At 43.7% G+C, this 26,058-nt stretch overlaps 2 protein-coding genes across 10 annotated transcripts in view; one reads left to right on the forward strand and one right to left on the reverse strand.

Annotated features, from left to right (window-relative positions):
- Bend6 (BEN domain containing 6) overlaps nucleotides 1-5,778 on the reverse strand; it is a 55,600-nt gene extending 49,822 nt beyond the window's left edge. For both annotated transcript variants that reach the window (XM_057751261.1, XM_057751262.1), the window contains exon 1: nucleotides 5,571-5,778. The gene's annotated coding sequence lies outside the window, so the exon portion shown is untranslated. The remainder of the gene's footprint in view (nucleotides 1-5,570) is intronic.
- Nucleotides 5,779-6,123: 345 nt separating this feature from the next.
- Dst (dystonin) overlaps nucleotides 6,124-26,058 on the forward strand; it is a 392,323-nt gene continuing 372,388 nt past the window's right edge. For 6 of the 8 annotated variants that reach the window (XM_057751244.1, XM_057751246.1, XM_057751245.1 and 3 more), the window contains exons 1-2: nucleotides 6,124-6,442; nucleotides 6,996-7,030. In XM_057751244.1, coding sequence (XP_057607227.1) covers nucleotides 6,262-6,442; nucleotides 6,996-7,030 — 216 coding nt within the window. In that variant the 5' untranslated portion in view covers nucleotides 6,124-6,261. The remainder of the gene's footprint in view (nucleotides 6,443-6,995; nucleotides 7,031-26,058) is intronic. The other 2 variants (XM_057751254.1, XM_057751255.1) reach the window with 1 other exon arrangement.

The raw sequence follows: 26,058 nt of genomic DNA on the forward strand, positions 1-26,058 counted from the left end.
TGTGGTTCTCTATAATGGTCTCTGTCTGTTGCAAAGAGAAGTTTCCTTGATGAGAGGTGAGCACTATACTTATCTGTGGGTACAGGACACATACTTAGAATGTAGCCTGGGATGATGCTGATTTCATCAAGTGTTAGTTATGGATTCTTCTCCAAGATCCATGACTTCACTGGCCTTGAGAAGTTTCCAGTGCCAAGCAAGATTCCTGTCTTGCTAAGTGGGCTTTAAGCCCAACCACAGAGCTGTCGGTTACTGGCTAGGGATGTGTGCTACTAGCATACCCTTAGGGTTACGGTGCTTTGCTGGTCATTGCTGTGGTTCATAGGCATAGGTAGGACCGTTGGTTGTTTCCCTCCTTTGGCAGCTTGCATGGTACCTTTGGGTACCATGAGAGCTAGTCCTCAGAGAGGAGGCTTTCAAGTCAGCTCTGGCTCAGGGCCCTGAGTCTGAAGTTCATGGTATCTTGATCAATAGTAAGTTGGTTAGGGTTGTCCAAGAGACTCCCTAAACAATCCACTGCAATTGCCCTTGGTTAAACCCTCAAAGGTAGAAAGTAAGTCCCCACACCTTTTTAAATTGTTATTTAATGATGACAATGTCATACATGTATAAGATGTATTTTGATAATTTTCACCTTTCATTATCCTCTTTTATACCCCTCAGATAGCTCCACATCTTTCCTTAAAAATAAAATTTCAAGTCTGAATGTTATAGTCAGAGTTGCAGGGAAGGAACCCATGGACGGGGAGGCATCCTAGTCAGGCTCAGCATTAACTCTGCAGTGTGAAAAGTGGCTTTCACAGCCACATGGGCGGGGTCTCAGGTTGAGTGAAAGGGAAAGAGGGAACGGAGCCTGCACTGAACACTCTCTGCTTCTGACTGTGGAGCTGCCTCCTTAAGCTCTGGCCACTGTGGCTTCCCCGATCAGAGGAACTGTAACATTGAACTGAAAGCTGAAATAAGCCCCATTTCCCCAAAGTTCCTTTTGACATAGCATATTACCACAGCAAAAGGAAACAAACAGACAACGATGGTCCATCATGCTAAGTTTCTAGACCAGAGGTTCTCAACCTTCCTAATGCTGTGATCCTTTAACACAGTTCCTCATGTTGGGGCAGCCCCCCTCCCCCACGATAAAATTACTTTCATTGCTATTTCATAACTGTAATTTTGCTACTGTTATGAATTTTAATATAAGTATTTGTGTTTCCTGGTGGTCTTAGGTGACCCTGTGAAAGGGTCATTTGATGCCCAAAGGGGTTGTGATCCACAGGTTGAGAACCTCTGATCTAGACAAAACTAGGACCTCTCGGCTTTATTCAGACTTTCACTGCTTTTAATTTGTTTCCATCCGTTAAATTTCTCCAAAGATTGTGGACAGTGTCTCTGGAAAGCCCCCTTTTAACTTATTCCCTCTGTAACCCATTTTTGTGTGGTTTAGCCTCTATCAAGCCCACTCAGTCCTCTGGAGAATCTCCTGATGTCTGCCCCTCCTTGTTCCTCAGGGGAATTTCTCTCTTTGCCCTGAGAGCTTTTGCTCTGCCGCGACACTACTCACTGAGCAGTCCTGCCTTCTGCCCTTCCCCCACCCACAAACAGGAGCCATCTTCCTTGCTAGGCTCTCTCTTCTTTAGCCACTTCTCCCATTTCTATGATTTCAGTTGCAATCTATGCTATGACTCGTCCCGCATCCGTTTGTGGTTTGGAATTCTCTGCCCATATTTACATGAGTTTGTCGGCTCTTTACACACTGTTATCCTGGGTAATCCTTCAAAATTCATTGTTTCCACCCTGGCTCAGAGTCTGAGTCATCTTCCGCAAATTCTCTGTCTACACAGCCTGGGCTGGAAACCTTGTTTCCTCCTGCTATTTCTTTCTGACCTATTAATTAGTAAATTGTGCCACACCTATTGACTCTAGGGAAATAATATACAAGATATTTCTGCTTTATTAAAATCACTTACTTTCTGGTAGGGCTCACAACACATGTGTACATATGAGTGGGGACACCCAAGGACAAACTGAGGAGCTGCACCACAGGGGCAATCCTTCCTTTTATGGGGAAAGGGTCACTTGTGGTCTGTAATTCCATATATAGGCTAGGATGTCTGGCTAGAGCTGCAGGGACCCACTTCCCCAGTGCTAGGATTACAAACATGCAGGTTTGCTTTTTTTTTTTTGTTGTTGTTGTTGGTTTGCTTGGTTTTTGCTTTTTGACATGGGTCCTCACGCTTGCAAGGCAATCCCCCCCCAAACTTAACTTACGCTTAACTTTCAGGTAGAGTTAGGGATGAGAAAAACTGAGGAAGGACTGATTAGTAGTAGGATTTTCCTTGCTGTGACAGACTTGAGCAAATTAAAGGAGAAAAGAGTTGCCTTGGAGGCTTGTGGTTTCAAAGGTTTCAGTTCATCATGGGTGATAAGGTAGAATAGCTCACACTATGGCAGCTGAAAAGCGCACACACTCATTCACGCGCGTGCACGTGTACACACACACACACACACACACACGGGGGGGGGGTGCGGAGAGGGTAGAGAGGATGAATGTAAGTAGAATGTAAATATGCCCACGTTGTAGTTTCCGCTATCTGGTCTTCTAGCCTATGGGCGGATGTTGCCCACATTCAGGATGCATCTCCCCACTCACTTAATCCCCTCTGAAAATGTTATCACAGACACATCTAGAAGTGTGCTTTGTTAATCTCTTAGGCACTTTTCTGTTTGAGCCAACTGATAACCTTGTTGGTCCATCAAGATTAACCATCACAAGCCAGGTGTGGTGGTGCATGCATGTGATCGGAGGCAGAGGTAGGCAGATCTCTATGAGTTCAAGACCAGCCTCATTTACAGAGCGAGTTCCAGAGCAAACAGGGCTACACAGAGAGACCTCGTCTCGAAAAACAAAAACAAAACAAAACAAAACACAACAAACAAACAAACAAACAAACAGATTAACTGCCACAGTCTGCTAGCTAGTGAAGATTAACAAAGCTCCCTTCTCATGCATGTACTAGTCTCCTGTTCACTTAGTGTGTTCCTCATAGACGGGAAACTGTCAGGGTCTCAGACTCTGGTTCCTAGGCAGGAATTTGTAGACGTTGATTTTACCTGCTTCAGTATTGCTGAGATTCTTTTTTTTAGCTGTGATGGAGGTGGGCACGCTGATTTAGGAAAATATGGGTAAGGTGTCCTACTTGGTCTTGAGTCTAAGCAATGGTCTTTAACCTGACTTTACCCTAAATAAAGTTAATATTTTACTCTCTTTTTGGATCCTTGTATTTATTACTAATATGGTGGAGAATCTGAAGACAAGACAGGCTATTTGGTGAATCACTTCTATGTAACATCTTACAAACTATTTTCTTCTTAACTCCCTGCCCCCGGGATTACAGTGGTAATTCTCTGTCATAAAAGCAAAAAATTACAACATTTTCCACTGTGACTTTTTCATTTATTGGTATGAGAAATTTGTGTCATGAACGTTCTTTCCACCCTTACCTTTAATTCTAAATTTATGACTTTTATATAACATCAATTATTCTTTCAAATGAGAACTCAGCAGGAAGAGAAGGCATAAATACTACTAAATTAATTTCCCCGAAGGACAGATTGGCTAATATAATATATATTGAACTCCAGGATGTATTGCCACACAAACACATAGAAAAAAATTACTAACATGCTACTATTTGGAAAGGAAAAGATCAATTAGCAATAAATCAGAAATTAATGGACTCATAGACTAAATTCTTTTAAGGACTTGGTTTGTTTATTGTATGTATCCTTAAGATTACCCAGACAAAGAACAGAAATAAATACATATAGAAAGAAATATTTATAAATCCTTTTTAGTTAAGTTTAGCTAGTTAAGCATTTGCCTGAGAAGGAAGATGAACGATGTTCTTGTGTGCAATTGGAACTCGCAAACGGTTGCAGCAAGGCTCACGATGATAATAATTACACCAAAGTAATAATAGCTCAGAGGACCATATTACTAATTGCTTGTTTTTCCTTTAAAGATGCAGAATTTGGGGCAAACGGATTACTTTGCTGCACTAACAGTTTCAGAGCTGTTTCCATTCAAAGATGGTTATGCCATTCCAGCTCACTTACGAGCTTTAGGCAGTGAGAAGCATAAGGATGACCTTCCTAAATTGCATGTTATCTCTACCTACTGTTGGCAGAAGGTTTCTCCAATACAGTTTAAAATGAGTATCAAGCCCCCTGCTCATTCAGCGTGGTCAGTCCTTCCTTTCCTGGTGTCCCACACTTTGCAAAGCTCTCAGGATTCTTTTCAGCAACCCCTGCTTAGTGCATGGGAATCCAGTTTCTTACTGCAGTGGGCTGCAGTATCAGGAATCCTTCAGCTGTGGGCACGTGATGTAGCTCTGCCGTCTGCCTGGGACCTGTGAAGTCTGTTTGGGAAGCAATGCACCCTGCAGTCTGACATGCCAGAGTCCGTTTCACCTTACTCAGCGACTGAAAGCAAGGCCCCTTCCATTCTCAGCCCCCTAAAACTGAGTGAGTTCCATATCAGTCTGTATTTGTTTTAGTCAACCAGCATGCAGATAAGAGGACATACCGCCTGCAATCCATACTTACAAATCTGGCATTAGGACTAAGCAATATCTTTCTGCATTTCTTTTAATGCTCACACTTGATAGTGTATATCACCCACCTCAACAGCAGCTAATGGCTAAGCATTTTTGCAGTACTGCAATGGCTAAAAAAACAATACGAGCATTCCTATCAATTCTTCAATTGACTTTCAGAATTTTGCGAATTATTTAGTCTCCAAGCTAGTAACTAGAAATGGCACAAAAGTGGTAATGTATCATTTGTCATATATCACATAATTGCAATTTTTTTTTTTTGTTTTTATTCTTATGCCAGTAAATGAGACAAAACAAATCACCCAGTCCACAAAAGCCAGCATGCCTTAGGGGCAGCAGGGCAGAGTACTGCACTGGCCCGCCAAGGCCGCAATGTGCTGCAGGCTGCTGCTGAAGGTCTGGCTTCCTCGCCAGGTGGCAGAGGCTCTCCGCAGAAGAGCACACCGCAGCGTTCACACCTTGCCTTCTTGGCACTGGACCAGCGATCACTGCACTTTGAAGTGTCCAGTAGACAACAACGAATCAGTTTTTGCAGATTATAAGGGAATGTAAGGGGGCTGGGAAACGGTAAAAGGGAGAGAGGGTGAGTGTGTGCCCAAGTGTGACAGATCACCGTTGGCTAATAGTGCCTAAAATTTTTCTCCCGCAGTATTTACAGGCCAATCAATCACCAACTTCCTTCATCGGTTAGATGCTCACACCTAAAATCACCTCTCCCTACAAAGAAGCTAAACGAAATCAGGGTTCTATGGCCAGCGACAGGTATCAATAGAACCTAAGAGCTCACGTCTGGGCTGAAAATAAGCACCAAGTTTGGGGGTGGGACCGTGCAAGTCTGCAGACCCCGGCATGCCTCTCCCGAGCGCTGCTGGATGGGACCGGCTTAGAGATGGCCCTTCCAGGTGCTCGCGCCTCCGTGCGCAAGGACTACCCCCGCCCCCAAACCAAACAGCTCACCCTGCTGCATCCTCCGAGACCCAGCCTCCGGGCGGGCGCAGGGAGGCGGGAGCCCGGGTCCCCCCCGGCTCCTTGGCGCCCCCTGACGCCGGCCTCCAGCAGTCGGTCCACCGAGGCTGCAAAGGCGAAGCCCGGGGGTCCCGCGCACCGCCGCCTGGCGCGTGGCCTGGCGGGCCGTGCGCGCGCGCACCGAGCCGGCCTGCGGGAGGGCGCGCCGCTCGGTCCCGGCTGCAGCCATGTGCGCGCGGCCGCGCCGCTGCAGCCCGTGACGTCACCCAGCGAGCCCCCCGCCAGCCCGCCGCGCCCCGCCCTGCCCCACGTGCGACGGCTTCGGGATGCCGAGGCCTGAGGCGGCCATCCGACGATGCTCTCAGCCGGCTGCGTCCCGGGCGGGGCTGAGCCCGAGGGCCGCGCACAGGCTGGGGCGCCTGCGGAGGGAGGGGCGCGGCTGCCGCCGGCGCGCCGTGTGCTGAGTCATGGCGAGAGCTGTCCGCTGCTCTCCATCAGTCGTTCCGGGGCCGGCGCGGGGTGTGCAGCCATTGGGCCGCGCGCGGGTCCGCGAGCGCCGGGCTTGACGCGCTGAGCCGCGCTCGCCCGTGGCCGCCGCGCCCGCCCTGCGCCCCGCGCCCCGCGCCCAGCGCGCTCTGCCGCCTCAGCCCGGCGCCGCACGGCCCCCCGCCTCGCCCGCACCATGATCGCCGCGGCTTTCCTCGTTTTGCTGAGACCCTACAGCATCCAATGTGCTCTCTTCCTCTTGTTGCTTCTGCTGGGCACCATCGCCACCATCATTTTCTTCTGCTGCTGGCACCGCAAGCTCCAGAAAGGGAGACATCCGATGAAATCGGTCTTTTCGGGTCGTTCCAGAAGCAGAGGTGAGACACGCCACCACTGGCTTCTTCTGGGCAGAAGCGAGGTTGAAGCCTCCTCTGCCGCTCCTGCCCCCTTCATTGCCCACTCTCCAAGCTATGTGCATTTATTTATTTAACGCGCCCTGGCCTTTTGCCCTCAAGTCTGTCCAAAGATCACCAGGGTTTGGATAGCCACGGAGATTCGGAGGTGATGGGAGGAAGTATCAGACTCGATCCTTAGGGTCAGTTTGCTAAATTTTTAGCCCAGAAGGTAATTGTAGTGGAATCCTGGGCTGAGGCACTCTTCCCTTTGCAGGAGCTTGGAGATGTAAAAAGAAAAAAAAAAAGTAAGGCGTGATAATTTGGGGGCTCCCCTCCCAACTTTGCTGAAACTTCTTGCAGAGAAATCACCTTAGAGACACCCATACTCCCTCCGCTCCCCCCACCCCCAGCATGCCCACCGAATTGGAGAGAGACTTCTAGAATGTGCTTTCCCGAATCCAGGTAAATGATCAGCAACTCCGCAGGCTGCGAACAAGGAGTTAATGAAGTCTCATTTTCCCTCTTTTCTCCCCAGATGCTGTTCTGAGATCTCATCACTTTCGCTCTGAGGTAATTTATTTAGTGCACTGTCAAGGTCAGAGGTAGCATTCTTTCCTGAGTGCCAGTATTAATCACGTGCATGTTAAGAAGCCGGTAGGACACCGGATGGGAAGCTTGCAGACCCTAAGCCCAAACTGGCATGCTTCTTTCTAAGCAATTCCACAGTGAAGCCCAGGGAACATTATAACAGATTTTGTGTGTGTGGAGTTCTGTGTGGAGTCTGTTTCACAAGCGGTGGGAGGGGCAGACCCTGAAAGTGCAGCAGGCCTTAGAGAACTTAGCCAGGGAATGGCTATCAGTTGAGCGTACAGTCTGGATCTATGGTGGAAGCACTTCCTGGGTGCTCACCGAGGTCGGTAGTTGTGAACTCGGATAAACCACAAAGGTAAAACTGTTAGGACCTTAGTGCAGAACAGTTTCAACCACATGCGTTCCAGCTGGGACTCCAGGTGACATTCCTGCTAGCTTAGAAAGCTGTCCACGACGGTATTTAGGACACGGAAGTGGTGTTGAAGACACAGCAGAACAGCAGAGAGTGTGTAGTTGCTATGTGCGCTAGACTATCCTGTAGAGTCGGTGGCTGGACATCGTAGGTGAGACTGCAGGAGGACCAGCTGCAGTTAGAGCAAGGTACAAACTCAGCCTGACCCATTGGATTTCTCTAGTTTCGGGATGCTCAGTTATAGCAAGACAGTGTTCTTTCTTGGGGGGAAGCTGCACCGACCGGGGTGTGGAGGCCGCTTTGTGATACAGCTTACTCACTTCCGCAAAGTATTGTCTGTATCCCTTCTCCTGCAAGCTCCTTATTTACCTGAAGCTACTCCACATCTTGTTTTGCTTGCTAATCGGAGGTTGCATCGCATCCCGGTGATTGTTTAAACTTACCTGCATTATCATAACGGTATTATGTTGCACACTGAGTGATTCTTTTGGGTGTGCCCTGGAAGTGAGAACCCTGTGCTAGTTAAGATTTGTGAGGAAAGAACTTGTCAACAGTCAGCAGGCCTGTATCACGTTTTATACTAACTAGCTGTGTGTGTGGTAGGGGGGATTGCTGGAAAAACAGTTTTGCCATCTGTATAACAGGGCCAGCAGTCTCTGCAGGGCTATATGTGAAAAGTTATTTTCAAAATTATGTAAAAAATAATTAGTTGATAGGAGGTATTTAGTTTTGGGTAACCGTCATACGTTTTGCAGAATTGAATTGAAAATTGTCAGGTGTGGTGGCACACGCCTTTAAACTTGACACTCAGAGGTAGAGGCAGGGGATCTTGATGAGTTTGGTGGCCAGCCTGGTTTGCATAGTGAATTTCAGAACAGTCAGAGCTCCATTGCTACATTTGTGAGACCCTGTTAAATAAAAAAAAAAAAAAAAAAGGAAGAGAAGAAGAGAAAGAAAAAGAAAAAATTTGTAAAAAAAAAATCAAGATATGTTTGTAATGAAGTCTTTAGAAAATTAGGTCAACTTTATGGACTACAGCATGAACTGGGTCTGTTGTGAAACAGTTCTTGAATAGCTCATCAATTAAGTAGAACAATTCATTTAGATGCAGCAAGCAGTAAATAGTGGGCAGTGTGCAAGCGTTAAGGTGTAGGGCACTGACTTGAAAAAAATCCACCAGTTCCGTGGACATAAATGACGGTGGAGTAAGGCTGCTGCCAACGAGCCTCAGACGTTCTAGCTTAAGTGCCCGGAGAACGTGTGGGATGTGGCTATGTCTTTGTGTTTTGTTCTGCTCAAATTTTGTCTTGGGCTTGTGTTCGTTAAGAAGTCTGGGAATAGCTGTTCATTGCCTTATCTTGCTCTGTAAGACTGCCAGTGTAGTTGAAATCTTTGTGTATACTTGTTGCTTTATGTGGTACCCTGTGAGTTCCTGAGGGCAGAGCCGAGGTCTCTTGTGATGCCACTGCCTGGCTCAGTGCCTCACTTAGAATGGGTTCTTAATAAATGTTTATGGGATGAATGAGAACAGTCTCTTGGTGGGCAAATAGAACTCAGAGTTGGACAGGAGAGAAAAAAGCATTCTTGGAACATGGCTTAGAATTTGGCAATGTTTATTTACTGTTCCTAGGCTTTTAAATTAGAATTTTATTTATTTATTTTTTAAAATAGGGTCTCACTGTGCATCTCTGGCCTCTCTGGCACTCACTATGTAGATCAGGCTGGTCTCAAACTCACAGAGATATGCCTTTCTCTGTTTCTTGAGTGATTGATTTTTTCCAGTTCTTTAAAAAAATTACCTTGTGTTTGTAGTAAAATTTAAGGTACTCATTGTAACAAAAAGATTCTGTTGGAATTTCTTTTTTTCCTCAACAAAATAAAATGTAATATCAGCTTAATTTGTTGATGGGCTATGTTTGATAAACTAAGCAAGGAATGTCATTTTATATGTGGAAGTTCGTAGACTGTGTTGCACAATAATGTCATATTTCATCACTGTCTTCTGTTTACCACAAACAGAGCATTTCCCCTTAAACAAAACACAGGATATATTTTCTTCTCCCTCTTAGAACATTATTTCTGCCAAGATTTTTCTCCTTAAAGAAGAACTCCACATTTACTTGGATTGAAGCATGTTTAATAAGTTAGAGTGGACACAATGAATATTTATTCCTGTTGCTTTTTTTTTATTAGCAGTTGCTACAAAATTTTATTATCAAAGCCAATATTTCGCCTTTCTTGCAGGTTCTAATCACATTGGGGTTAGTTTCTAGTGCTTGCTGTTCTCCATGCCAATCTTAATAAGTGGATATAATTCACTTTCAGCATTTCTGTCCTGGTCAAATGAGAAACATGATGTAGGATCTGCTGACTCACTTTGAAACCTGAGCAGGCTGTGACAGAATACTGGAACTGATGAAGTTTGGGAAACATTTTGCTGTTTCATCTGGCAGAGGGCGTGGATGGTTTCTACCACTTACGCCTCCAGGGAGGAGTTGGCGTGGATGGGGAATTTTGAGGTGTTCTATCCGAGGTGATCAGAATAATACTTCCTAAGGAGAAAACACAGCTTTGAGGGCTCCGCCAAAGAGATGAAGGCAGCCCCCAAATCTCTTTCTCCTCGTCTGTGTTTACTGACACATTTCTTCAATCCAAGCTCTTTGTGAGAAACTATAAGTCAGCAATATGAATGTTCATGTGGTGCGTTAGGTCTGTAGTCACCACCAGCACTTCCTTTGCAGATTCAAGCTTTTTAACAAGCCTTTAAATTTTAATAACAGCGTATGAGAAAGTGAAATTAACCCCTCTAGCAATGTCTATGCAATTTTACCTGACCTTAGAAACAATAGATAGAAAGGTTCAGTTAGGTAGAAATATGTGTATTGCTTGCTCTTAAAAACTTGCCGTGTGTGTGTGTGTGTGTGTGTGTGTGATTTCATTGTAAACCGTTAGTGGGTTTCCCATTGATGTAGGACAGTCTAGAAACCACGTGTACCTCCTGTTTTCCAGCCTCTGGCACATCTGAAGTGCACTTTCCCAAAGACTTCAGTGTTTTGGTTGAGACTGTGAACAGTGGTCAATGTCACCCTAGGTCCTATAGGGAAAGTCAGGTGGTGAAAGTCTTGTTTTGGAGGACATTTCAGAGAGTAATATGGCTAGCTGAGGCACCGTCCTAGTATAAAGGAGAATCTTGGTGTATTGTCCTTCATAGAATGAAGACAGTTATAATGCCTTCGAGAGTCCCAGAGTGAATGGTGATAAATGATCCCTATTCATCTGCTCAGGGAAGAAGGGACGCCTTGTTTGTCTAAGGAAGGAGCCTGCCCTTTCCCGCCACCAGGATCTGAGTGAATATCTTTTCTTCCTGCTTCAGGCAAAGGGACCAAGAGAGTAACTCAGATCAAGCAGTTCCTGAAGAGTCACACAGGAAGGGACGGGGTGGTAAGACGAGAACCACCGCTACCTTTTGTCTCCTTTTGGTGCTGACCTGTGTCACTCCTAACCCAGACCGAAATGGGCCCAAAATTCTCAATGGAAGAGAAAAACTAAGTTGAGTGTTCTCAGTGCATACTTTCTATAAAACTGGATAGACACATTTGTTATTTGCTTTCCTCACCCTATTTATTCAAAGTCTTCTGGATGAAATGTACTGTACGGTCTACTCAAAGCCTCTGACCTCCTTAGATGCCCAAGTGTCCCTGTTCCAAACTCTGGAGGATGAGCAGCAAAATCACTATATTACATAGTTTCTCATTAGACTCCTGTGTTTCATTAAGAATTACTACCCCTTCTAGATATGTATATGTAAAGAGCACATGCTACATATGCATGTAAATATATGTAACTATTATGTTTTATGGAGCAGTTTAAAAATAGCTTTATACTTTTCAAAATCTGAAAAAAAAAATCACCCAGTGTTCTGAGTTGGGGAAAATAGTGCTTTATTATTGAGCTATCCTTTATCATTAGGTTATTGTTACAAATAAATGTTTCTCTAGTGTCATTCTAGGTCTAGATTAGTTTATACTAATTAAATCAATCATGAGTAGTAACTATATACATGATACAGTGTTCATTTAGTGTGATCCAATAATTTTCAAAGTAAATACATTAGTCTTTTCTTTATGAAGTACTGTGTTAGACACCAGGGCTGACAAAGATGCTGATATATACATATACATATATATATAATCTCCCATAGTCACCCCAGCATCCTTGCTGAAATCTAATAGTTACTGGTTCTTCTGTTACAGTAACTGAAGTGCTGTGCTGTTGCCAACTATGAGTCACCCATGCAGTGAAAGCATCAGAGACTGTGGCGTGCAAATGTGCAGCCAGTGCAGATGTCTAAGTAACAGATTAGCCCTCGCCATGGAACTTATGATTTCAGCACAGCCGTTCATACCACTCTTACCTTACAGAATAACAAACCAGCTGCTGAGTGAAAAACAAAACCCCCCAATATTAAAATAAGGTTACTCCCACTTTTCATGTGTCTAAGCAAAAGCATATTCAAAGTTTGAATATTTGTCCAACCTTTAGCCTGAAGAGTGAGCCCATGCTTCAGATTGTAGAACAGAAGGGGTTTGATCGTGCTGGAGTATTGAAAGGGGTGTGTGTACCGAGGTTCACAGCGCTGTGCAGAACTCACAGGCTCTTCTGCTACCTGCCATGCTCCTCGGTGAAGGCGCAGCCCCTTGCATCTCACTGGCCCCACAGCTCCATTGTAGGCAGTGTTTCTATGGTGCACAGAGCATCACACTGCCAAGGCATCGTGTGGAACATGGCTTTTGCCTTCTGGGTTGGGCCAGGTGAGAGGGGAAAAGGCACAGCAAGTTATGTGCAGAAGAATGATGGCACTAGTTGTGCTGAGATGGCAGATGGTGGACGCTGGAGGTGTCCTCGCAGGGGTGACATTTATGCTGCAGTACAGGGTGAGACTGCAGCTGGCAGACAGCAGGAGCCAGAGTGGAACAGCACACCCTACAGTCACTCCTCAGTGTCTGACTAGAGTAAAGGGCTTGGGATTTTCAAAGACTCTGAAGCTTGGATATGGGTGTGAGTGCCTACTGCAATGAAAATGAGATTCGTACACTACTTGACAGTTGTGGTAAAACTATCTGATTTGAACACTTAGGAGGGTGCTTGACATGAACCTCTAGGAGAAGCAAAACACCAGCACATTTTAGTTTCCTTTTGAGCAACTATAGCGGAGCAGTCAGACCACTCCTTTCTCACTGTCAGGGAGAACGACAGACCTTGGCCTGTGCTGCAGAGCAGTTGAACAAACATGGGTTTGGGCCTTTCTGCTTACTAGGAAGCTCAGATTTGGAAGGGTAGCATGTTTTGTGGTCCAAGGATCAGGTATTGTTGGATTCTGTCCTAAATGCAGATGCCATCTATCTAAGGTGCGTGTATGGTGTGCGTGTGTTTGTGTGTGATGGCGGTGATGCTGGAATTTGAACCTAGACCCTCATACATGCTGGGCAATTATTTTACCACTGAGCTGTATTCCTCATGTTTTTGCTGTCATTACAAATTCTAATGCAGAATGTATAGAATACCAGTATTTATTGCATAAGGGTTGTTTTTATTTTCATATATATTTAACAATATACTTGGTTCTAATAAAACCCCTCTTCTACTATACTCCCCTGTGCTCCTTCGATTAGTTTTTGTTTGTTTGTTTGTATAATACCTGACATTCATGTATCAGCTTTTCAGTTTCTTCCTCAAAATTCCTCTTTTTATCTTTGTGTTAGTAGGGGTTCTCTAGAGTTGCAGAACTTATGGAATGAATCTCTCTCTCTCTCTCTCTCTTTCTCTCTCTCTCTCTCTCCCTCCCTCCCTACACACACACACACACACACACACAAACACACACACACACATTGTGTATATGGAATTTATTAGAATGACTTACAGGCTGCAGTCCAATAATGGCTAGTTGTGAATGGAAAGTCCATGAATGCAGTAGTCACTCAATCCACAAGGCTGGGTGTCTCAGCTGGTCTTCTGTGTGTGCTGGGATCCCGAAGAAATAGACTCTAATGCCAGTGAAAGATTGGATGTGCTGGCAAGGCGAGGGCTATCTTCCTCCCTTGAAATCTGGATTAAAGGCATGGGTCTTTCTACTTCAAAGGTCTGGACTAGAAGTTGACTCACCCACTTCAAACCAAAGCAGAGACTCTCATAGGCATGCCCTCCATTTCTGGAATGTAGTTCATTCTAGTGACCACTTTTTTTTTTTTTTTTAAAGATTTATTTATTATGTATACAACATTCTGCCTCGATGTATGCCCGCACACCAGAAGAGGGCGCCAGATCTCATTACAGATGGTTGTGACCCACCATGTGGTTGCTGGGAATTGAACTCAGGACCTTTGGAAGAGCAGCCAGTGCTCTTAACCTCTGAGCCATCTCTCCAGCTGTAGTTCATTCTAGATGCAGTCACGCTGACAACCAAGAAGAGCCATCACAGCCTTTATCAACTACACTGCAGACATGCAGTTTCCATCTAGAATGTATAAAGAACCACAAAAATTAAACATTCCCCAAGCCCCAAATTGCCACCCAATAAATGTGCTAGTGATCTTGCCCGTTTGCAAAAGAAGAACTACAAATGGCCAACGATGCTTTAAGAATTAACCAACATCTCTAACCCTCATATAAACTAAAACCACATTGAAATTCTACCCTGTCTTAGTTAGAATGACCACTGTCGAGAAACCCAAGTGATAACACATGCTGGTAAGGGTGTGAGGAGAGAGGAATCTTTATCCGCTGTTGTTGGGAGTGTAAGTACAGAAGTTAGAGACATCAATGTGGTGGCTTCTCCAAAAATTCAAAACAGAACAGCCATATGTCACAGATCCACCACTCCTGAGCACATACCCAAAGGGACTCCACCTCCCACAGAGACATTTGCACACCTATGTGCATTGCTGCTCCTTTCACTGCAGGAAGTATCTCAATCCCTGTTCTATTGCTGTGAGGAGACACCGTGACCAAGGTGCTTAACTGGGGGCTTGCGTACAGTTTCAGAGGGTTAGTCCATGATCATCTTGGTGGGAAACATGGTAGCAGGCAGTCATGCTGCTGGATCAGTAGCTGAGACCTTACATCGGAGCCACAAGCAGGAGGCAGAAAGAGTGCACTGGGAATGGCCTGAGTCTTTTGAAACCTCAAAGCCCACCCCCAGAGACACACCTCCTCCAACAAGGTCGCACTTCCTAGTCCTTCCTGGAGGGTCCCCAGTGGGGACTGAGCATGCAAATGCATGAGCCTATGGGGGATTTTCTCCCTCAGACCACTGCTGCTGTTTATTACCCACTATCCCTCACTTCTCCTTAGTCTCCCTCCTCAATATAGTCTGCTTTCTGCGTTATCCCTTAAAATCAAGCACACTTAGCTCGCCAGGACTGCCAACTCACTAAATCAGATGTTCAGGTTTGGGTTTGATTGGTGGGTCTAGTATTTAACATTGTTGGTCACTGGTTCCTTCTTATAACTTCTTCCCTTGTTTTTGGACCATCCCTTTAGTGATCCCCACATCTTTTCTCACCCTGTACCCTCTTTTCAAGCACTGATTCTCTTTCTACTTGCTTTTTTAAAAAACTGATTTGCTGAGACCCAATTTGCACACTGCATAGTTCATTTGTTTAAAGTGTAATTGTTTTCAGTGAACTCACAAGGGTGAGCAGTGAGTCACAATTACACTTCCAGTGTTCATCACCCTAAGGGAACCCATGCTTGCTGGCAGTTGACTTCCTTTAGTGGTCCTCTTTGCGCTCTTTCTTTCCAACCTTAGGGAGCCGTCAATCTGCTTCCTGTCGTAGATTTCCTGGGTCTCATTTCTTCTCTCCCTCCACGTTTTCTTTGTGGACTTCATCCATATGTACTGTGTGGCTAAATTGATATCTCCTCTGTCTCATTTCGGCCTCCAGATCCCGAGTCAACAATCCTTTTGCTTGTTTTTCATGGGAATGTCCTACACATTGTTGGAACTAAGTATGTATGACACTGAATACCTTAATTCATTTCTGTGTCTACACTTTAGTTTAAGAGGCTCGCAGCACTCCTGTCTACGGTTCCTCAGTTTGCTTCTTCTTCCACTCTATCCTATCTTATTACTCTAGACTCTGCCTTCCTTCCTCTCACCATTGCTGATTTCTTGGCTTGAGCCCTGTTGTAAGCCTCTGGCAAAGTCTTTGCACCCCCTCTATAATCTACTTATACTAATTTAATAAGGCTCATTCTAAAAAAGATAATTCTTAAAACTCTTATCAGTCTTGGAGACAAGTATAGTCAATAATAAAAAGCCCACACAAAATGAAGTATTAATGAACGTGTTTATATTGTTAGCAAGGTTAGAGGTGGCTTCTGGGTACTTCAGTTCTACTTTGTCTTTGCTGGATCTTTGAAACAAACTTGCTTTCCCTCAGAGTTGCACTATGGTAACAGAGTCTAAGAAGTGGGAGAAAGGAAGGAAGGAGGAAAGGGACAGGGCTAACCAACCGTGCACATCTGGAAACCGGCGTTTGCTCGACCCTCTTCAGTTAGCTCACTGTTGCTTTTCACGGGCCAGATTCCGACAAGGCTACCTTGACTGCAAGCAATGCTTGGAGGGGAAATTCGATTCCTCTGTAGCATCTGCAGCTGAGGCAGGCAAGGAAGAGTGTTGGATAAGCCCCGTCTAAAACCATTTTCTTCAAGTTCTAGTCTTCCAGTCTACACTTCCTGCCATGTTCTCTAGATTATAGCTATTGCTCATGTTCTTTCTAGTGGAGAAAAACCCTTCCCATTTCCCTTGTTCTGTGACTAAAGAAACAAAATCAATCAACCAGCAAAGACTGACCTCTCTTCAAGCCCAGGTTATAACTCCTCAAAACCTAGGTCCTCTCTCAAGGAAACTGTTTGGTCTCCCTCAGAATAATTGGTGAGCTTTGCTCAACTTTCTGTTGTCTCTGAACAGTACTCAGGGTCTCAAAGTCTAAATTCCACCTCATGGCTCAGTGTCAAGGGTGTGGTGAAGTTCCATTAGTGAGTGACTAAATTCTTCTCACAAATGTAATAGTTTCCTAAATATTCTATATCCATCTATTTCTTAAAGGATAAGAGACAAATGTTTGCCATTAAAAAAATTTTGGACATACAGTTGGGCCTTGTTTAATCCAAGGGTGTGCAGTTTCAGGGACTTTTCAAAGTAGGTTGAAAATATCCCCTAGCATTCCCCACATCCAGGTTTTTGTTTAGCTTAGAATATTTATCTAGCTTTAAGATTATTCAAAATTGTAGCTGAATGTGTTCCCTGGCATTTTTAATAAAACGCATTCTTTGACAACTTCATAATAGAGTCTCAAAGTTCAGTCAGAAAATGGTTGGTTTCCTCCATGATAGTCGTTCCATTATTATAGCAGTGGGCACATCTTGTCTGATAGACATCGGTATTGTAGCATGCAGGGTCCACCGTTAAGACCACCGATACCTTTTCTTCTCCAGCAGCCTTCATAGAAACCTCCAGCATAATGAACGCTAGCTGGCAGAAAGGAAGCTTCTTGCTAAGTTCCAGCTTGATTTCCCTGTGTCCTGCAACCAAGGCGTGTGTTTTGTTCAGCAATGGCGTCTTACCAGCTGTTTCCTGTGGGCAACCAAGAGACATGCAAGAGCCTGGACTTGTGTGGCCTTCCTCCCTAGCAGCTCATAGGGCACCATCCCACACCTGGTACTGAGATTCTCACGTACTAACCTGTGACATCTGAGCAGCATTGCCTACTGATGAAAGGGATCACCACTGTTCAAACAGTTTTAAACAAGTTAGTTTACAGGGAAGTAGGTTTCCATCAGGCTTTTTATACATCTTAAGTTTTTGATTAATTCTCTCCTCCAAATTCTTCCCCCTTGTCTCATCTTAAACCTTCCCACTTTGAGTATCTCTCTCTCTCTCTCTCTCTCTCTCTCTCTCTCTTTCTCTCTCTCTGTTTTGGTGGGAGGTTTTCGAGATAGGCTTTCTCTGTAGCTTTGGAGCCTGTCCTGGAACTAACTCTTGTAGACCAGGTTGGCCTCGAACTCACAAAGATCCGCCTGCTTCTGTCTCCCGAGTGCTGGGATTAAAGGCATGTACAACCACTGCCAGGCTGCCCTCCCACTTTCAGACCATATGTGTCCTCCTGTTTCCTCCCTCTTGAAGGCTCATCTTGCCCTCCCCTCTCAGGGACCTTTGTAGTTTCCTGGCTTCTATAGGCACTCCCAGTTAAACGCAAAGTCTACACTTCAAAGCTCAAGTCAACACATGAGAGAGAACATGCAGTGTTTGTCTTTCTGGTCCTGGGTTCTCTCACTTGATAATTTCCAGTTCCATCTACTTCCCAGAGATTTTTGTTATTTCGTTTTCCTTTAGAACTGGGTAATGTTCCATTATGTATCCGTGCTACAGTTTCATCATCCCCTCATTTGTTGATGCACATGTAGTCTGATCGTATTTCCTGGCTGTTATGAATAGGGCAGCAATTGAACATGGATGGCAGGTATCTCTGTAGTAATAGTACATTAGGAGTGGTATAGCTAGGTCATATGCTGATTCTATTTTTAGCCACTTGAGAGCTCCACACTTATTTTCATAGTTACCCCAGTAATATATAAGGGCTCCTTCTTCCTACATCCTTGATAGCATTTTTCCCATTCATTCGGTGTTCTGGATGTGTGCATGCAGATGGTGTGTATGCTGTGATACAGCATGGTGGTCTCTTCGCCCTGTTGAAGGAGGGTTTCTTGTACTTCTGTTGCTCTGTGTATTCCAGGCTGGCCAGCAAGCTCCCAGGCGATTTTTCTCTTTCAGCTTACCATCTCACTGCAGCAACGCTAGGTTACAGATTGAACCTCATCTGACTTTTGATGTGGTACAGAGATCAAGGTCAGACCTTCACGTTTGCATAGCAAGAACTTTTTCCTGCAGAGCCGTCTCACCGCAGGGCTATTTGCTTTGGGGACAATAGCCCTTGTGACTAGAGTGAACTGAAATCTCAAAGTAATTTAAAGCTGCATTTCCATGGTGGCTGATGGTGTTGAGTTCTTTTTGAAATGTTTATTAGCCATTTGTGTTTCTTCTTTTGAGGCCTCTGTGTTCATTTTCATAGCTCACTTTCTGATTGTATTGCTCATTTTCCTGATGTATAGTTTCTCAATGTCTTTATATTTTCTGGATACTAATCTTCTGTGGAATATATGTGGGAGCTATACCCCCGAACTCTATAGGCTTCCTGTTAACTTGAATGGCAGTTGCCTCTGCTGTAAGGAAGCCTTTTAATTTCATGATATCCCATTTGTTCATTACTTACTTTCTGAGCAACTGGAGGCAGAAAGTCCTTACATATGTCTATTGTTCTAGTCGGGGCTCTCTTGAGAAACAGAACTGAGAGAAGGAGGGAGAGAGAGAGAGAGAGAGAGAGAGAATATGTGTGTGTGTGTGAGAGAGATTCTGTCAAGAAAAACCCCTCACAGTTATACTCAGGAGCTTGGGTTAATTCCAGAATCAGTCAAGCTGACAACCAAGAATATCTGTCATATCTATGTCTTTGTAGTGTGTTCCTTACATTTGTTTTCTTGCAGTTTCAGAGTTTCAGGTTCTATGTTGTGGTCTTTGACTCATTTGGAGAACTCCCTTCCACTTTGATGAAGGGTGATAGAGAAGGTTCTAGTTTTACTGTTCTGTATGTTGATTACCACTTTTTCCAGCTCCATTTGTTGAAGATGCTATATTTTGGGCCTCAGTTTAATGAAAAATGGTCTTATATCTGGCTCTTCTGTTCTATTACGTTGGTGTATGTGTCTGTTTTTGTGCCAGTACACACTATGATGATGATGATTCTGTAGTGTAACCAAAATCAGATATAATGACACCAGCAGCAGCATTCTTGCTTTTTAGGATTGCATTGGCTGCGAAGGGTCTTTTGTGTTTCTGTATGGATATCTGGATTGTTTTTCAATTTCTTCAAAGAGTGGAGTTGCAATTTGATTGGGATTGAATTGAACCTGTAGCTTTCTTTCATGAAGTTGCCGTCTCCCAGCACCGATTCTTCTAAATTCATGGGCGTGGGAGGACCTCCTGCCTCACCCTCCAGAGTGCTGGGACTGCAGGCGTGGATTACCACATACAGTCTGTATGCATATGGTTTTGAGAGGCCTTCAGCTACTCAGCAGAAAGCCATGTATTAAGGATTCAAATTGTAGTTCTGGAGACTACATATAAGCTACTTGTTACATCTGCATTGTTATAATGATGAAACGAAGCAGAAGCTACAGGACAAAGCACTGTATATTGGTACTTTACTGGCAGGAAGAGTAATTGGTATTTTAAACGGCATATATGTTTCTCCAAAATGGATCCAGGTGTTTGCTTTAGATGCAGCACATAAAATACTGAGCTCAGGGTTTAAGGTTCAAGTCTGTGAGAGTTTTCCAGAATTAAATACAAGTGTTTAGGTTCTGTTGCTTTTTAACACAATGCCAAGTAATGCATTAGAAATGGTTGAAAGTTCAGGAAAGAATTCGTATTCTAGTGAATAAGATTCTTGAAAGGATCAATTTTATATTAATGTTGGAAGAGAATAGAATTTATGCACACCGTGTGGCAGATACAAGGTACAACTATTACTAAACCTATTATTTTTCTCATTTGAAAGTGCAGTGAACTGGCTCACCAAAAAAAAAAAAATGCATGCCAGTGTCTTTAGTTTGGTTTCTTCTGTGTATTGTGAAATGCCCAAGAAGGAGAGAGGTGTGATGGAGAAAGTCCAGTAGGGCCAAGCCTGATCTTTTATGCTTTGAATGCTTAATATACCTATCAACCATAAGAAACCATTTACTGGCAGAGGATACCAGAATGGGACAAGGATGTGACAGTAAACTGTATTATTGAGAAAAACAAGAGTGTCTGTGACTTGAGACTTCCGATGGTGATATGGTAGAGGAAGTGATTGTGAGTGTGTCTGACCTCATAGACTCTGCAGCCATCTGCTGTGAATGCAGGCCTTGCTCTTGCTGAACAATTGTTCACAGCATTTACCGGGCTTCTTTGTGGTTCTCCGAATCTCATCTCAGTGCACACCTCGGACCGGAGGCACAGATTCTGATAACAGAGAAACATTAGCCATGAGCACGTATGAGTGGGCAGAGGGCTTGCCTAGCATGTGTAAATCCCTGGGTTCCATGCCTAGAACTACATTAACCTGGTGTGGTGGCGCATCCCTCTCATCCCAGAGCGAAGGAGGAGGAGGCCAGGCCGGAAGATCAGTTCAAAGCCATCTTCAGCTATGGTAAAAGTTCAAGACCAGCCTGGAATACAGGAGAACTGTCTTGAAAAAAAAAAGGATTTAATTAATATTAAATGTGAGCTGGACCCTGTTGGTCCATCAAGCAACCACATTCTAGGTAGGGTTTATTACCAGTTAAATTGCCATTTTTCACATATTTTAATGAAAATCGCATGGTAAATAAGTTGTATGTTAACTTTAAACATGCCAGGAAAAACATTGCATGGAAAATGTTATTCTTCATGTAAATCTTGTGGATTGAAAGAGGTCAAGGTGGAGGGCAGAGGTCGGAAGAAACCATCGGTAAAGGACTTACAGCCCTCTCCCCGCCCCCCCCCCCCAGCCACACGGCAGAGACGACAAGGTTATAGGTTGAGGGCTCTCACTGGCCGCCTCCCCGTGCACCAGGTTGAGCTGCTGGAGCCAGAGCTGAGAATTTCTCCTCCTATCTCAGCACAGTTATGCCAGAAATTCACTGTTTAATCTCCACCATTGCACAAATGTCACACGCTCCTTTAACTCCCATTTCTCTGTCCGTCTGCTAGGCATTAGGGTGGTTGGTGTGTTTCTTCACTAATGTACTACAATACTCTTCCTGTTGTTCACCCTCCATGATCACCAGCATCGTCTCTATGATTATTGTTCCACTCACATCTCACATACTTCCCGTTGATTTTACATCTTCTGCTCTTTCTCTCTTCCTCATTTCCTCTTTTTACTTCTAATATTAACTTTCCATAGCTTTGACAATCTCTAAGATCCACGGAACTTAATTATTTCCTCACTTTCCTCCCCTGTCTGCTTACTTCCCTACCTATCCCACCAGTCCTCCGTACCCCTCACACCTTATTTCAGTACCTAAAGTATGTATCATACTATACTCGTAACATGTACTGTACCGTACTTCCAGCAGTTACTTGCGCCAGAGTGGCCACTGCTGTTAACTGGCTGGTATAGCGTTTGCACCGTGACAATATCCAGTGACTGTGATGTGCTTCGTGTTGCACCAGGCACCTGGGCTCCTAGACAACTGTTTTCTGAACTGTGAACTGTAGACATCAACTCTGCCATATCCAAGCCCCACTCAAACATTGGAAGTACTTCAACTCAAAGAATATAACCTGATCAAAACAAACCCAAGCAGCTAAAACAACCCAGCTTTATAAATCCCAATGCAGGAATATTAGGATTGAAACCATGGTAATACAAATGCCCCCAAAAGTTACTAATCCTATATTAATGGCATCCACTGATGAGTAATGTATAAACCCAGATATAGAATTTTGCTTTAAACAATTATATGTATTTATTATTCTTATCTTTAAAAATACATATAATTGTTTAAAGCACAAATTATAATACCTTCTTACGGGGTTAATGATGTATGTGGATATAATGATTAATATAGAAAATAACAAATTCAATGAGTATTTTTACGATTGGTTAATTTTATTTTATAAAATATAATAAAATTTAAGAATGTTGATTTCAGCACAAGAAAAACCAACAGAAAATAATGTGAAGCCAGAAGATAAATCCAAGTAGAATTTTAAAACATATCCAAATGGCCTGAGGAAATCAGGCCAGAGGCCACACTTAATAAAAAAAAAAATCCAAGGATCCGGCTGAGGATAGAGGTGCATGTATGCAGTCCAGCTGCTTGGACAGACTGAGGTAGGATGGCCGAAGCTCCTGAGTGATAGATCCATCTGGGCAACAAAGTGAAGCCACATCTCAAGAATCAAACCAAAATAAATAAGAAAATAACCAACAACTCACCCACTAACCAAGACTATGGAAAAGATACACTGAAACCATAAAATACAGACATCAAATCAGCATGTCATTTGGCTACATTAAATATTAGTGAACTAAATATTCTAATTGTGACAGATTATTATAGCCGATAAACAGCGAGACCTGACTATATGCTGTTTACAGGCATAGACTTTAAGAGTAAAGGGGAGGTGCTGGTGAGATGGCTCAGGTAGTACAACACCTGCCACCACATCTAAGCCCAGTTCTTGGGACCCAAGTAGTGGAAGGACAGAATAGATTTCCTCTGACCGCCTCATGCCAGATGTGGCATAGACACACGAACTCTCTTTCTCTCTCACTCTCTCTTTCATGCATGCATGCACGTGTGCGCGCACACACACACGTGCGGGCACACACACACACACTCTACATAAATAAATAAACAACTATAGAGGGCCTGGTGATATAGTTCATTTGTTGAACTACTTGCCTGGCACACATATGTCCCTAACACTGCATAAATTGGGCGTGATGGTGCCTGCCTATGATCCCGGAGATGGAAGTATGACCTTCCCAATGAATGACTTAACAAGTTGGAGATCAGTCTAGGCTACATGAGACTGTGTATGAAAGAAAAATGGAAAAGAAACACAAAGATACATTGAAAGTGCTTGAGTTAAGCCTAAGGCTGGAATGGCTCTAGCTGGGCAGTGGTGGCACTCTCCTTTAATCCCAAGCACTTGGGAGGCAGAGTCAGAGGAATCGCTGAGTTTGAGGCCAGCCTAGTTTACAGAGTTCCAGGACAACCAGGGCTACAAAAAGAAACCCTGTCTTAACACCCCCCCTCAAAAAAAAAAAAGATTGGAGTGGCTCTAATAGTGTTAGATTAGATAGATTTATCAAGGCAAATAATATTAATAGAGTTAAGAAATGATTCGTAAAGATGAAAGGGATAATTATTAGGAAGACATAATCCTAAATGTGAACATACCCAGTAAGAACCTCTACAGATATGGAGTAGACATAAAAAGCAATGCAGAAATAGGTGATGGTGTGTAATAGGCGGTCATCGAAAAGGCTAATAAACCTCTGTCAACAATTGGTAGAACATCCACATAGAAGAAGGCTGAGTTAATCTCACCCACATACACATTCACAAAGACAGAGTTTGGGGCCTTAAAACATGGATTAACTTTTCAGGGAGTAGGGTGTTGTTGAGACAGGGTTTCTTTGTGTAACAGCTCTGGTTGTCCTGCAACTTGATTTGTAGTCCTGTCTGGTCTCGAACTCAGAGAGATCCACCTACCAAGTGTTGGGGTTAAAGATGTGTGTCACCATACCCATCTGAGACATGAAGTGATTTTAAGGAATTGAAATCTTACAGATTAATTTTTGTTCATAACAAATTTAAATCAGGAACAAGATTTCTAGAAAAGTGCCAAGTATTTATAAAATAAATAACATGCTTCTATGTAATTTTTGTGTCAAAATAGAAATTGTAAAGGAGATTCGAGGATGTTTGCGCTAAGTAAAAATAAAAACAGTGTCTTAAAATTGTGGGGTATAAGCAAAGCAACGTTTGGAGGGAAAAGTCAGTTTCTGTTTGCTTGTATTAGAAAACATGAAAGGTCCAAAATGAATTCATAGCCGTTCAGTAATATGAAATGGGGGAAGTGGGGAGCAAATACAGAGAAAAGGAAGGGAAGAAGAGCGGATATGGACGAGAGGGAAAAGACACACAGTACAGGCAGTACAGGTAAAGCTGACTCTTTGATGTTTAGCTGTGCTGCTGAAATCACTCAGGGGTGAAAGAAGAAAGAGGGGCTGTGGTTCTAAGAATTAGATTTCTACAGAAGAAAATAATGAACGAAAATTTAGGACAACCTTAACAGCAAGAAGAGACTTTATTTTGCCTTAGAAGGGCGCCAGAAGATTTGGCTAAACTATGACCAGGTGCAAACCCAGCAGCACTGTGGCCAGAGGTGAGAGTGGAGGTTGCTGGGCTTTGGAGCAGAGTAGAGTGAGAGGTAGGGAAGGGGAGGTTGTCACTCTGGGTAGAGAAGGGGGAAGAGGGTTTCCTTAGGGGCAGTGCTGGAAAATGAGCTGTTTTCTCTGGTTAGACTGGTTTTGGAACTGGGAAGGGGGATGGAGAGGGGCAGATGTGCAGCTGCCTGCCAGGTGTCCAGGGCGAGGGCCAGCGGCTTTTCTTTTGCTGCCTCTGGGAATTGGACAAACAGCTGGTTTCCTGGACCTTTAAGCCCAGTGTAAGGCCTTAGTCTTAGGGAAGGGAGATTTTCCTTTTATGGCTAGAGCACCCACAGCTATGACAGAGCTAATATACCGTGTTTATTTATGCCAAAGACTTGGTAACTTAGCCACTGGACTCCTAACTACATAGTGGTGGTTTGGACTGCAGAACCAGGAAGTTGCTCCTCTCTGGGTCAGTCTTGGCTGACCTTGGCGGATGTTTGTTCCCGTGTTCTTGAGCTACTTGACGCACTCAGGTTCCTTCCACACTGTCCCTCATTTGCTGGCAAGCTAACAGTTTGCTTCATAGATGGTTAAATTTGGGTGCAAAAAGCAGAAAGAGTTCAATACAAGAGACCTCTTGAGATACAGGCTTGCCACGGATAAACTTTTCCTATTTTTACCTTAGACAGTGTTTTCTAATTTTCTGTTTTCTACATACATGAACAAATTAAAAAATTTTATTAATAAACCCATTATTTTGTGCACTAATAATTAATAAAAATGAATGCTTATCTCATCCTACATCCAATTTTCTTGAGGTACAGTGTCCAGTTTTATAATATTTTTCATAATTCCGGGGAGATATTTATGTTGGCAGCCATCCTGTTCTCACCCCGGGACTCCTAATCTGCTCTCAGTGTCTGTATAGATCTGCCTTTCCTGGACAGAGTCACATGACTAGAATGAGTAGAGTCACATGACTAGACATATTCGTCTTACTATCAGAGTTGTTTATTAGGTCTGTCTGTTCCCTGCATGCCCACAGCTGAGCATCATGAAGACTCTGCAGGCACTTGAATATGAATATATATGCAAAAGAACATGTATTGCTATATTTTCACTGCTTTTAGGAGATTCTCTGAAAGCTCTCAAAGTTAACATCCCACACAGGACTTCAGAGTAGTAGAAATTCGATCTCATTGTTTCTTAATTGAACACTTTTTAAGTTCCTATTTGGGACTGGATCGTTTAAATCAAATAAAGTATAAATAATTGGGTGTGAATGTGAGAAGAAGAACTCTAGAGAAGAAGATGAGGAAGATAGAGGGTGGGCAAAGGACACAGGGCGTGAAAGAGGAAAGAGACCGAGGGCAAGGACTGCACAGGAGCAGGGAGGGGAACGGGGGGGGGGTGGAGGACGAGGAGCAGAAGGGTGTAGGGGGGCTGAAGGGGATTCTGTAGAGCACACTTTGTTCAAAATGGCAGTGTTAACTAATATTTGCTTATTTAAACTTGATTAACTAATTAAAAAGAAGGTAACGTTTCAAAAAGAAGAT

The sequence above is a fragment of the Chionomys nivalis genome, chromosome 19 (assembly GCF_950005125.1).
Source record: "Chionomys nivalis chromosome 19, mChiNiv1.1, whole genome shotgun sequence".
NCBI lineage: Eukaryota > Metazoa > Chordata > Mammalia > Rodentia > Cricetidae > Chionomys > Chionomys nivalis.